Here is a 13,438-nt window from a genome sequence, read left to right on the forward strand (position 1 = left end):
TATCCAGCTTTGAAGAGAATAACTTCATAAATTAATTATGCAAAAAAGTCATATTAAGTTACCTTTTTTATTGTTCTTGGTGAATATATCTGCCGTGATCATGTGGTGCCACCATTTTCAGATTATGAAGCCCAATTCTTTGACACCTACTGTTAGTAGGAATGTCAAGGTGAATTACTTTCTCATCATTTCAACTTGTATTATAGAAATGAAATTTTTTTTTCCTTTCTTATCGCTTGTTGATTGGATAAAGAGGAGAGTGTGTCCTGAAGTCGTATTGAATTTTTCCTATGTTCTGCTTAAAAAAAATTAGGAGACTTCACAGCTGAATGTAGGAATTTGAAAATTTTCCCTCCTGTTATAGAATCAGCAACACAAAAGTTTTTAATATACTTTTTTTTTTTTCCCCTTGGTGAACTCCTCTGTACTTTTTTGTAGCGTTTCAGTCTTGTCAGTAAGGGAGAAGCGATTGATGAATGACAGCCTGGAAATTACAACTTCCTTTTGGTACTTGTTGGCTGATAGATGAACATATTTCTGTCTTTTGAAATCATAGTTTCTCTTCCAAGTACAGGTAAATGGTGTAGTTCCTCCAGAATTAGTATGGATGAGTGAATGTTGTTAATGGGGCTCTGTTCTGCCTGAATACTAAATTAATGATTTTATAAGTACTGTGAAAAAGTAAAACACTAGGCAAGTAATAAGTGTTTATTACTCTGAAGTTATTTTATTGGCAGTACTCTGCTGAATTTTAGTTAGTCACGCCACTTTCCCATAATAATTAAGGGATGATATATTTAGACTTGATTCATTCAAAACGTTTTGATTTGATTGGATGATGTTAGAATTGTGGAACCAGGGGTACCAGGCAGATGTTGCTGTTGTATAGGTTATGACTTGTCTGATGTGGCATCTTTGTTTGGGAACGGACAGCTATGTTCTGGTTTACGTTGGTAATGCTTTGAGGAACAGCGTACATGGTCCTAACTTCCAACTTTACAGCTGTCTGTATTATTCCATGACGGATTTTTTAGCCTGTATCTGTATTATGGGATACGTGCTCCTTGCAACACAATCTCCAGGCCTCACTGATTTTAAGACCTACTGATTTTAAGACCTGGAAGGAAGTTACAGTCTGCCTATGGTAATTTTTTCCAGAGATTTTTAACTCATTAAGGTCACTTTAAAATGCAGCAGATGCATCAGCCTTCTCATGACTTGAGGATGGGCTGTAACTAGAGCAGGCTGAACAGCTTCAGGGCTAAGAGCCTAGGTGCTGTGATGTGCACAGGGAACAACAACTGCATAAAGAAGCTGCAGACAAAATTTATGTGTGTATTTTTGTCTGATGCCTTGTGCAGCAGATCCTGAATACTTCCATGTACCGTTGGAATTATTTACATAAAAGAAGATGAGCTTTTTGTTTGTTTATCAGACAGATGAGGATGGGTTCATGTTGCAGAACACATCTAGCCAGTAGCATTCGGTCAGGATGTTTATGCAAACACTTTCGCAAGTGTTTTGTGACTTCTGGCAAACTTTTTGTTTGAATTGTGCTACAGCTCCTTTTTTTTTTTTTTTTCTGGGAGAAAAAGAGCCATTTGATAGGGATCTGTTATGTCTCCTACTCTTCCAGAGTCATAGATATTTGCCTTTTAACATAGTTTAGTGCCAGTTGTTTTCTACATCATTAGCTCTAAATACCCATGCAATTGAGTTAAACCTTAGAACTAGAAAACCAGAGAAAAATCTATTTTAGTAAGAAAAAAAACCAACCAAACAAAAAACCAAAACAACTAACTTTAGAAGATTCTACTTTGTAAGGGTGTTGTCCTTTAGTGAAGCAGTTTTGGTTAAATTTGATTTTTGATACAACATACACAACCCCTTCACTGAGGATCACTGAGCCCAGCTAAATCCAAAGTCCTGGAGTGCTGCCATCTTCTTCACTCTAACCTACAAAGAGTTAAAAACTGTGTGTGTGTGTGTTTGCTTAGTTAAATTTCAAGGGAATAATTGCATTTAATTCTGCTGTATAATAACATGAAGGCCTCATAAATAGAAATGTTGCATGCTACTCTGTCGTGGTTCCACTCGAGTGGGCAGCCGAGCTCCACCACAGCCGCTCTCTCACTCCCACTCCTCAAAGAGTAATGGGGAGAAAATATGTGAAAAGGGCTCAAGGGTTGAGATAAGGACGAGAAAAATCACGCAATATTATTGTAGCGGGCAAAACAGACTCAGCATAAGAAGATAGATAGTAAGATTTATTGCTCATTACTAACAAGCCAGAGAAGTGAGAAACAAAGGAAAGAAACCAAAACCACCTTCCCCCCCCATCCACCCTCTTCCACCTCCTCCCCCTGAGCGGCGCAGGGGAACGGGGAAATGGGGGTTATGGTCAGTCTACAGCACTTCTCTGCTGCTCCTTCTCGGTCACTCTCGTCCCCTGTGCTGTGGGGTCCCACCCACGGGATGCAGTCCTTGATGAACTGATCCGGCGTGGGCTTCCCACAGGCAGCAGCTCTTCCAGAACTGCTCCAGATATGGGTCCGTACCACGGGGTCCATCCCTCAGGAGAAAACTGCTCCAACCTGGCTCCCCTACGGGCAGCAGCTCCTGCCAGGTCACCTGCTCCTGCGTGGTCTCCTCTCCACGGGCTACAGGTCCGGCCTGGAATGTGCTCCAGCAGGGGTCTTCCACAGGCGGCAGCCTCCGTCAGTGCAGATCCACCTGCTCCACCATGGTCTCCTCCACGGGCTGCAGCGTGGAACCCTGCTCCACCGTGGTACTCCATGGGCTGCAGGGGGACATCCTGCTTCACCATGGTCCTCACCACAGGCCGCAGGGGACTTCTGCTCCGGCACCTGGAGCACCTCTCCCCCTCCTTCTACACTGACCTTGGTGCCTGCAAGGCTGTTCCTCACTCCCTTCACTCTCCCAGCTGCTGTGTGGCGCAGCGTTTTTTTCCTGTCTTAAATCTGCTCTCACAGAGGCGCAAAACAACATCGCTTATTGGCTCAGCTCTGGAAAACAATGGGGCCCTTCCCAAATATGGGGCAGCTTTCTAGATCTTTCTCACAGAAACCACCCCTATGGCCCCCTGCTACCAAAACCTTGCCACATAAACCCACTACATACTCATATTCTGAACATTTCTGAGATGATTGATTATTAAATGGGCTGATTTGAGGAAGCTTATGTGAATAATTCCTGTGGAGGAACAGTGAAGGAGTAGACTTAAATAGTAGTTGTTTGTTTGTTTGTTTTTACTTTTCTCTTTCTAAACTGCCCTTTTTAATGCCTTTGAGTACATAATATATAGCATAGCAGAGAAAGTCTTCCTAGAATATTGCCATTGTGCATCCAATGCCAGTTAACATAAAGGTTAGTTTTAGTGAATCTGTGATGGGTGTAAAAATCCCTACAAACCACAAAGATGTTCTTGGGGGGAACAAGATTTCACTTTTAAAATCTTTTTGATGACAAATTAAAAACTTGACCTTCCCGCTAATCATCCTTGAAATAAGTGCTTTTTATTTGTATTTTTTTTTCTTGTTAGTCTGATACTTTCTTTTAGCAAGGGGTGATGTTTCTGATTGGCTTATTTCTGTGTGAACAGATGAATAGAGTGTTCAATTACTGCATGTTGTTACTCTTAGGTGGCTTTTTGAACTGTGGTTAGTACAATGAATGGATAGCTAGTGGCAAGCTGGGTACAGAGAGACAGCTGGCATTTATAGTCCTGTGCATCATTAAACAGTGAATTCTGGCATTGTTAATTCAAAGTAGCTTGAGGTATGTTTGGCTCTGGAAAAAGAGGGGAAAAAAGAAGCAAGGAATTTTGGTGATACATCAGTTATCCAGGAGGCCTCCTGTTCCAATGTATGTTGTTTCCCAGCACTTGCTGTTAAGCCTTTTAGAATGTCTGAGAACTGCTGGTAATTCTGCTGCTGGCAGTTCTGCTGCTGGTAGACTCATTTACAAACCGATGTAAATTTACACATTCTTTGTACTGGTTGCACCATTAGAAATCTTTCTGGTAACAACTACTATTTGGTAGCCCGCAGAAAAAGACCTATCACCAACCTTCTAAAGGAGCAGTTCTCACATTTTCACTTGTATGCAGGACTTCTTCCATTTGTGTCTTAATGAAAAAATGCTGTTCCATTTTTCATTAAGTTTACATTAAAACCAGTCAGCGAGAGGTGAACGAACCTCTTTTACCTGATTCTGTTCAGTTTCTTTTTGGAAAATATGCTGGGCACTCTGGTAGAGTTGGAATTGCAAACAAATGAAAACAATGTCATAAACAGAGAATGTGGTGGTTGTATCCACTCTTTAAATCCTAAGATTTAATTGCTTCGTGGCAACTTGAGCAGCATCTGTCTTCCTGATACCATGCTTGATGCACAGCAATCTGACCTTCTTACAGGTTGACATTGATATGTTGTTTGTTCTAATTTCATGTTGATTTCATTAACTCAAGGCACCAGGTACTGTTTGCCACAGTTGATGGACGTCAAAATAATGTGAATGGTAGCAAAGAGAAGTTTTGAGAGCACTGAAATGACCTTCCTCTTTGAGGCTGATAACTCACCAAACTGCTTTCACTGGAGTGCAGTAGCAAAGAAATTCAGAATGCTGCTCCTGAATAATTGCAAAAAGATTAGTGAAAGAGTTAATTTATTTTTTTTCCCATTCACAATGAGGCTTTTAGTGTTCTTATGACATGGTTAAGTAGGCAGGTGCTCCGTCACTACTCTAACAAGACAAAATGCTTTCTTGCTCAGTTGATACCAGTTATGTGATTTATCTCAAAACTGCTGTCTCTGTTTGTGGGTTTTTGTTTGTCTGGAATACATAAGGGAAGCGATTAACAGATTCTGAAATGATGCTGCCACCACCTCCTGTTCTCTCGCCTTAAGATTCCTTGGGGTCATTTATTTTTCCTTATGTTCTAAGTCAACCAATTTAATTTTCCCTTGAAGAAATCTTTAAGGGACCTCAAAAATGTGAGTACCATAAGCTGAAATGTATGAGATACTTTTTTTTTTCCTTCCCAGAGCATCAAAAACAGAGTGGTTGGCAATTTTTTAATATTTTCCAGTCCTTTGTTTTTCTCTCATACTACAAGTGTGATGGCTGACAGGCACTCCATACCTGTTCTATTTCACTTTTCACATTTTAACGCATGTTATACAGTGTTGTTTTCTTTTTGTTTGTTTGTTTTTGCCATTCCTGTGACTGTATCAAGATATTTTGCCTTTTAATTTTGAAAGCTTAAATCCATTGCACACAGCTGAAAGTTCTTAAACTGGAACTTTGGACACTCTGGGGTCCAGAATGATTTGGGCACTGCATTCTGGAGAGTATTTTCTGTGTTCATTCAATACAGAAGACAAATAGTGACTAGTTTCAGAGCTTAGGTGTCTAACATTGGATAAAATGAATGCCAAAAGCATGGAAGTAGCCTAACTCTGTCCTGTTTCTCCATACACCATCAGGCAAACTCTTCTAGATGCGCACAGATTTTTCTCTCTGAGCTCTGCAGAAGTAGATCTGTTTTTTCACCAGATGTCTGCTCAGACTCAAAAAGATACTATAAAAGTGAGCATGCTTTGCTCTCGGTGAACTGAGTTTCTTGCAGAAGAGCAGGTTCAAACCAAAACGTATACAAAACCAGATAATTCTTCAAGTACTTCAGAGTAAAGAACAAAAAACAGCCAAACCAAAACAAAAACCAGAGAACCTCTGAGATTAAAAAGAAAGTGAATGATACTTTTCATTGCATCACCTAACAGATGAGAGGAACTGAGAGCTAGGATGAAGTCTCCTAAAGGTACCCGGTCACCATCTGGAAAATTCGTCCCTCTTTGAGTTTTTGCTTTTGCTAGCTAAAAGTTTTCTGCTAGTTTAACTGGCTTAGTCAATCCTCAAAAGTTTTGTCTGTGAGAGGCTGATAGCAAGATTGCTTTTGAAGTAACCAGAGTAAGGATGAGAGATCACCAGCAAGAGATATGGATGTGAAGCTAGAAAGTGCTAGGAATAAGAAATCATGTGAGTTACAGAATCTTAGAAACATGAATGGTTTGGTTCCAGCCTTGCTGCCACGAGCAGGAACACCTCCCACTAGATCAAGTTGCTTTGAATTATTAAGAGTGTAATTGCTCAAATTATTACAAGGACAATGAGGTTTAAAAGATAAATTTTTGTTTTAAAATATAAACTGATTTTTTTTTTCAGAATGTATCTCAAATACTTAAGCAATTTCTTTGATTTTAATTTAAATTAATTTTTTTTGTTGTTGTTGGAGTGTCAGAACACAGCAGAGCAACTCTGTAGAATTTGCATGCTGATACAATTATGCAGTAATCTAAAATAATGCTTGCAGTGTAATTTCCGTAAAACTGTAGCACTCTGATATCTGTCGATCTCAATAACACACGTTATTGCTTTGGTTATTGCTTTGTGGCTAGCAGAAATGCCAACAAATGTCATTGCTTAAAAATAAGGCTGTGTGAAGCTAACATTTTCTTAAGCTTTAGGCTCTGAAACTTTATTTAATATTCGTAGCTTTCAAAGATCTGATGGATATTAGCTAATTACCAGAGTAACCCCGTGAAATTTCATTATAGCTTCTTTTTAACTTTCTGTTTCTAGAGCTCCTTGCAGTGAAGAGGAAAAGGGGCAGGCCCAAAGGGTCTACTAAGAAGTTCTGTGCAGACGAGGATGTGGCAGACAGTAACTCTACTCCAAATGAAGAAACTCAGCCGGGGACAGAAGAAGGACCAGAACCAGCTGAAGTCTCACCAGGCAGCTTGGAATGTAGGAAATGCAATCGGAAGTTCTCTAACACCCGACAGCTGAGGAAGCATATCTGCATTATTGTGCTAAATGAAGGAGAAGAAGAAGGAGATGGAGGTAAGAAAATACCCAATAAAAAGACGCAAAGTGAATCAGCGCGTTTCTGTCCTGTAGCTTGATTGATAACAACCTGTAAGCCCTAGTGTTAATTTTCAATTGAAAGGAGTCGTCTGTTTCTTTTAACAGAAAAACGCTGTCGAAGCACGACTGAGAATATAATTAGACAAGATAATTCTATTTTTTTTTTCCCGTAAAGGTCAAAAGGTTTATTGCACTTGCATTAAAGTTGTCTTAAACTCACTGAAATGCTTATTTTAGGTAAGAAACTATTCTGTTTCTCAGAGGATTACACTTTTCAAATGAGAAGTGATACGGACAATCATCCATTGGTGAAGAAGGATGATTCCTTAGAGATGTTTCTGTTGTGCACCCTGGGAAACCTGAATTCAGTTCTTTTCTTTTGATAAATCTATAAGTGCCTTCCAGAGTGGCTTGTTTTACTGTATGAAAAATAACTCAAAACTCACATTTCTATTTCACCAAAGTTCATACGGTTTATTGTCTTTGAAGTATGAGAGTTCACTGTCAGCTTTAAGATAGGTTTAAATACATTCAACCTCTCAAAAGTTCTAAAAAGAAAATGTTGAAAATTTATTTAATTTTTCTCAAAGGTGAATTTCATGTGAAAACAAAATAATACAGTAGCCCAAGTTATCTAAACTTATATGAGCTTTGTGTTTATGTTAAAATTAAGTGCTTTTTTTTTTCTTCAGCTGTAGTTACACTGCATATTATCTGGTTGGTTCTACTTACACAAAAATTTGCCATTGATTTTTCTCCTGTTTTCCATTTCTGTTTTTTGTCCACTCTATCATTATGCTGCACAACTAGTCTGAGTTCATTTTGCTTCCAGTGTGTTGCAGAATTTAACTTCTGCGGCTAACAATAAAATGGGCTTAGAATATGTTGACAGAGCACAGAAACTCTTGCTTTCATAAATTACCTGATCTTTTTTTTCTTTTACTGTCATCATTGGTTGGATTTTTCAGCTACGTGCAGAGACTTTCACTCCAGCAGTCTTTTCTCTGGCATCACAAGTGTCAGGACCCTTTGCTGTTTGTCTGTGCTAGGTACCATGTTAGCATTTGCGTTATTTTGTCAGTGTTGCCTTTCCTAAGCATCCTTTTAAAATATAATCTGAAATCAGAATATAAGCTTAAATTAGCTGTCCGTTACCTGTTAGCTCATTAGAGCTGCTAAATCTTATCTAGATCTGTTATGCTAGAAAACCCACTGCCAGATTTTTCAAAGTAAATTGCTCAGTCTTTTCCTTTAAAAAAGAAACCAACCACAATTTCATGTGAATGGAACATTTTTTATTTACTTTCTGGCAAAAGCAAAACAATCAAGAAAAATGTCATTCTTGCAGAGCAAATAATAAGGGCTTTCAGTTGTTGATGATTAGTGCAGCTAGAATGTCTCCAGCCAAAACTTCGTACTTTGGTGGCCAACTGTAATGCTACTGGCGGCTGGTTTTTATCCTGAAGGGATAATTGTTCTTGGATTACACCTGGAAAATTCTGTCTTCAGCCATCTGCTGATAACCAACCCATCGGAAGGAAACTTCTCATCTCTGGTTTTGCCACATGAACTGCTTTGGCAAAACTTTCCAACTTCTGAATGTGTAGATAAACATAGCATGCATGTTGCTGTTATCCTTTAGGAAAATGTGATCACCTTGAGTAGCTCAAAACTTTTTATGCATGTACAAGACCAATATGGTCTACACCGAGGATTGTTGGTCATAGTTTTGTTGCTTTACCAGCTCAGAACATACGTTCTTCAAACTTGGGGCTTTTGGAGTTGTATTATTATCAGACACAATTTTTATTACAAAGAAAGTTTTGAGGGTAATGGGTGAAACTTGTAAAAGTGAACGAAAAAAAGCCTAACATTAAACAGGCAAACAAATAATGTAGTTGTAAATGCCTTTTTTTTTTTAATCTGTTCATGTAATTTCATGGGGACCCGTTCATACTTAAAAATACTTGCACGAACTTGCCAAGACCTGAAGTTGTTGGCAGAGCCTGTGAGCTAGAGATTTCACCCAGATCAGTCACAATGACAGCTGCTGAGCTCATTAATTTATCTAAGTGGGTTATAGAGCTGTCTGGTTTTCTGTTTGTCAGTATGTTCTGTGTTGGTGAGTTTCGGAGCATTGTTGCACTGTTTGTGAAATGGTGCTTCTTCGGATTGTTTCTCAAACCTGATCCTGGTTTTCCTTGGCTGCCATCTTGCTGTATACTTCTGATAAATGGTTATTAATAATTCTCATTGACCTCTTGCAAAAGGTTCATAATTTAGAAATCTTCATGTTTGCAATCAGATTATTCTTATTTGGTGTGAGTATTTGGTGTGAGTCTTAAGTAGCAGACTAACTAGACGATATGGAAATTGCTTATATATCTAGGCAGTCATATCATTCCTCTCAGCAGCTCTGCTGTATCTGTTTGGAGATAGAGGACTACAAATACAAGGGGTGTTCAAAAAGCAAGAACATCCTTGGTTTAGGCAGTGGCATAAACGTATTTATTTTGCTTGTGTTTTTTTTTGTGTGTATAACGTTCAAAAAATATTTCAGTTACTTGAATAGATGTGATTGACACCAACATTTTCTGGACTAAAGTGTCTATGAGACAAAAACTTCTTAAAAATCACACACGTTTTGGTGTGTATGAGAAAAGCAGGACTGAAACTTCTGATATGATGACATTTCTCTGTTGCTGGAATTCTAAGAGCTGGATGGAGAATTTTGCTGAGGCTCTTTGAAGTGTTCTGAATTAAAATATCCTCTCTCATTTCTGACACAGCAGTTAAGAATAGATGGCTAAAATCATAAGGATCTCTGACAGCTAGTTCTTCCGTAATTTTTGACCTCTTGCCTAATCCGCATTGGTTGTTCTTCCACTTTTATATCCAATGTTTAAGCTTTTGCCATTCCAACTTTAAATTAGTTTTATCATTTTCTCCACTTCTTGGATTTTTTTTTCTATTTTCATCTGCTTTCTCATGTTTTTAATTTCGTGCAGAGTTCATCACTGTATGGGTATCTGATTAAAAATAAAGTACTGGGTTTGGCTGGGACGGAATTGGTTTTCTTCATATGGTGCAGCATTTTAAATTTGTGACCAAAATAACGCTGATAATACACTAATATTTTAAATATTGCAAAAATAGGCTAAATATTGAGACAGTGTATATTGATATTCTCTGTGATATTCTTCACTGAGAGAAACATAATAAGCGTATTGACCTGAAGGTGAAGTTAAGAGATCAGGTTTCCAAATAATAAAATTTGTTGCTTTTTATAGATCCCTAAGGGAGGTATTGAAACACTTATGATAATGGATGTCTAAAATTGCAATGGATAAACAACTATAAAACTGTATGGAAACAACAGCACGTATTGGGCTGAATACCATTTCACCAGAAATAACTGGTGAATGTAATTGGCCTCTGCTGTTGTTTTGTTTCTGGGACCAGCGAGCCACATGACTTCTGTGAGATCAGTTTCTTGCTGAGGTGGTCTCCCCTCTTTTTCAGGAGTCACCAAGCCTTACTGGTTACTGACATCCTCTGGGCAGCTAATTTACTGCCTTGATGAGTACAGGTTGCCTTCACCTTGTGGTCCCGTTCAGTGGAACAGCAAGAAAAAAAGTGTGTTTGTTTATTTGCACAGAATTAAAAAATGCCTTTTTTTTTTTTTTTTTTTCCTCAAATGTCCCATATACACACTCGGTAAATGTACATGTGTATATACACAAATTTCCTAGCGGGTTTCTCTGCCGATTATTTAAGCAGAGCTGTTTGCACGCTTGTTTTTGTTCCTATTGATTAAGCCAAATTGATGGTTTGGTTAATGGGCTGGCAGGAGGGACTGCCATCCATTCTTTATGTCCTAAAACAAAACTGGATGAGTTGAGAATCTGCCTGAACAGTCAAAAAAATGCAGCTACCAGAGCTTGTGCCTCCAGGATGGGATGGGTTTGAGTGTTTTGGCTGTTGCTGGATTGGATCAGTTCCCCAGCAGCTGCCTCTACGCTCTTTTTTTTGAGAGAGGCAACAGGTCATTAATTTAACCTGTCTCCCACGTTGCAGCACACGTGAATCTCTGGCAGGTACCAGAGTGAACATTTGATGGCTGGGGAATGGGATTTGGGTGGTAGATGGATTGCAAGTGGTCAGGCTAGATTCTCTTCTCTGGAATAAACCACCTTGAGCTAACAAAAAGGATTTTTAATCTTGATTAAACAAGTACCTGATTCAGATCAGTTTTGTGTCAAAGCAGAGAGGCTTGCATCAGTTCAAGTTCATTATTTAAAGCAGTTTATGTCAAACAGCACAACTTTTAGTATTAAATAATTAGCATATTCAAGCAGTTTAAGAATTCCTCTGATTACCACCTCTCCATTGTACATCTTAACACCCTTCATAAGTTTTTCTGACCTCGTAAAATTGACTCCAGGTGGTTCTTCTGCTGCTCAGATCTTATTGCAGACAGTCCAGATATTCTTTTAGACACTTTGAAGAGATTCATAGTGAATTAGGAGCCTATGTAATTCTTAAGAAGTGTCACTTTAAACCTTAGTTTAAAATATTTTTGCCATCAACTGGATTCTTATTTACATGACTTTGTTCTGTCTGTAGCGTGTCAACCTGTGCAGAAGAAACAATTTTATGTGTTCGTTTTGAATGACCAGTTCACTACTTTTTTTTCTCCTCAAACTGCACTCTTGCTGCTATGAAATACCGGTATGCTTTAGGGAGAAGAATAATAATTCAAATGAAGAGCAGTTTAAAAACATACCAATTAGGAATGTGTAGCTGTGCCTGCACAGTGTCGTACATCCAATTATGAAGGCAGCGAGCAGTACTCGCAGTTCAGGGCTCAGACTGAGGCAGGGGACAGATGAACAGCCTAAGTTGACTGGACTGTGAAGGTACTAGTTCGTTCAGAGTTGACAGGAGTTTTCCTCATCGATGCAGACACAGCCATTCCTTAAACATGTCAGAAGGCGCAGGCACCGTGTTATGTTTCTTGCACAAGCACAACCGACATTAAAAATGCCTGTTGCTAGCTGGGGAAGGTCAGTTTATTAGTCTGTTGAGGTGCCAGCTGACGAGGTGCTAAGCTGACTGCTTACCAAGAGAGACACAGTGAGGCAGTTTGTCTAAATAAATCTGTTTATGAGCAAGCAAAAGACTTCCTTCCACTTGGAGGAAGTTTGCTTAGCTATTCTGAGTTGTGTATAACTTCATTTGCTCCTAAATCTTCTTATTTGATGGATGCTCCTTTATAATACACTAAGAACAGTAACAGGTGAATTGTACTAGTTGTGAAAGATAAAACACGGGTATTTGACTCCAAACCAGTGGGAACAGTCAAGTAATTTTTTTTTTCCTTGAAGACACCTAAATTACTGAGATGGAAAAGCATCCTGTATTGTGGCAATGCACTGTGAGCCCAGGGGTCAAAGCTGAAGCTTATCTTTTTCATTAAAACATTCTTTCCTCTCCCTCTGTCCTTTCATAAGTCTTTTTTTTTTTTTTTTTTTTTACAAAGAGTTCAGGAAGAAAGCAGCTGTCATTGGGAGGTAAGATGGTTTGATGGAGGGTGGTTGGTTGTTTTTTTCATTTGTTTTTGTTTTCAATCTCTTTCAGTTTATGCACAAACTGTGACATTGTTGTGCGTGTAGGAAAAAGTATTGCCCATGCATGCAGCCCAAGCTCCTTATCAACAAATCACTTCTGGAAGATGCTTGTTGCTTTCAGAAAGGGAAGGAATCGGGCTACTTGTGTCAACATGCATTGGATTAGTGGATAGATTTTAAAGTTTAACTATCAGAACTTTATGTTGCAATTCTGCATATCATTATAAAAACACTTTGTAATAGCATTTTTGGAGTTCTTTTTCGAAGGCAGGGAGTCATCGTCAACTCTGTTGTAACAGGCCTGGTCTTTCCTGCAGCTCGAACCCTTGGTTGACCTCAAGCAACTAGAAAACTGTTGTGCCTGATAGAGGGACATAGGAAGAAAACCAGCATGAAATTGTTGTTAGCTGTTAATGTGGTAATAGTTACTCATTAGTGTTTATCACTGACACACTTAACTCTTTTATTCCTTTTCCATTTTCTAGTAGAATCTTGATATTCTAAAGTTAATAGAGTTACAAGTTAAGCATGAAAAGTACATAAAATGTTTTTGTTCTCTCACTAAACTGATTAACTCTTCCTTTGTAATGGTTAGAAAAGACGACTTATGAGTAGGGCATTTGGAATCTGTTCATATTCCTACAACGAATTCAGTATATGAAGCAAAATGGGGAAATTTCTGCTGTCCTAATTGCACCTTTCCCTTCAGTCAGTAGTTCTGGATTTTTGTTAGCTAAACATGCAAAATATCAAAACATTTTTTTTCAAAAATTGTCACTAACTTGCTGTCCACTGAATATAAGCAATGTAATTAACCTAATCAATCTCTGTATTGGTTGTTCACTAGGGCATAAAATAGC

General features: G+C 38.6%; 1 protein-coding gene across 3 annotated transcripts in view; it reads left to right on the forward strand.

The window, feature by feature from the left end:
• The window catches only part of ZFAT (zinc finger and AT-hook domain containing), a 92,850-nt gene that overhangs the window by 12,596 nt on the left and 66,816 nt on the right, over window positions 1-13,438 (forward strand). For all 3 annotated transcript variants that reach the window (XM_038174961.2, XM_072034287.1, XM_072034288.1), the window contains exon 3: window positions 6,664-6,924. In XM_038174961.2, coding sequence (XP_038030889.1) covers window positions 6,664-6,924 — 261 coding nt within the window. The remainder of the gene's footprint in view (window positions 1-6,663; window positions 6,925-13,438) is intronic.

This window comes from Anas platyrhynchos, chromosome 2 (assembly GCF_047663525.1).
Source record: "Anas platyrhynchos isolate ZD024472 breed Pekin duck chromosome 2, IASCAAS_PekinDuck_T2T, whole genome shotgun sequence".
NCBI classification, from domain to species: Eukaryota; Metazoa; Chordata; class Aves; order Anseriformes; family Anatidae; genus Anas; species Anas platyrhynchos.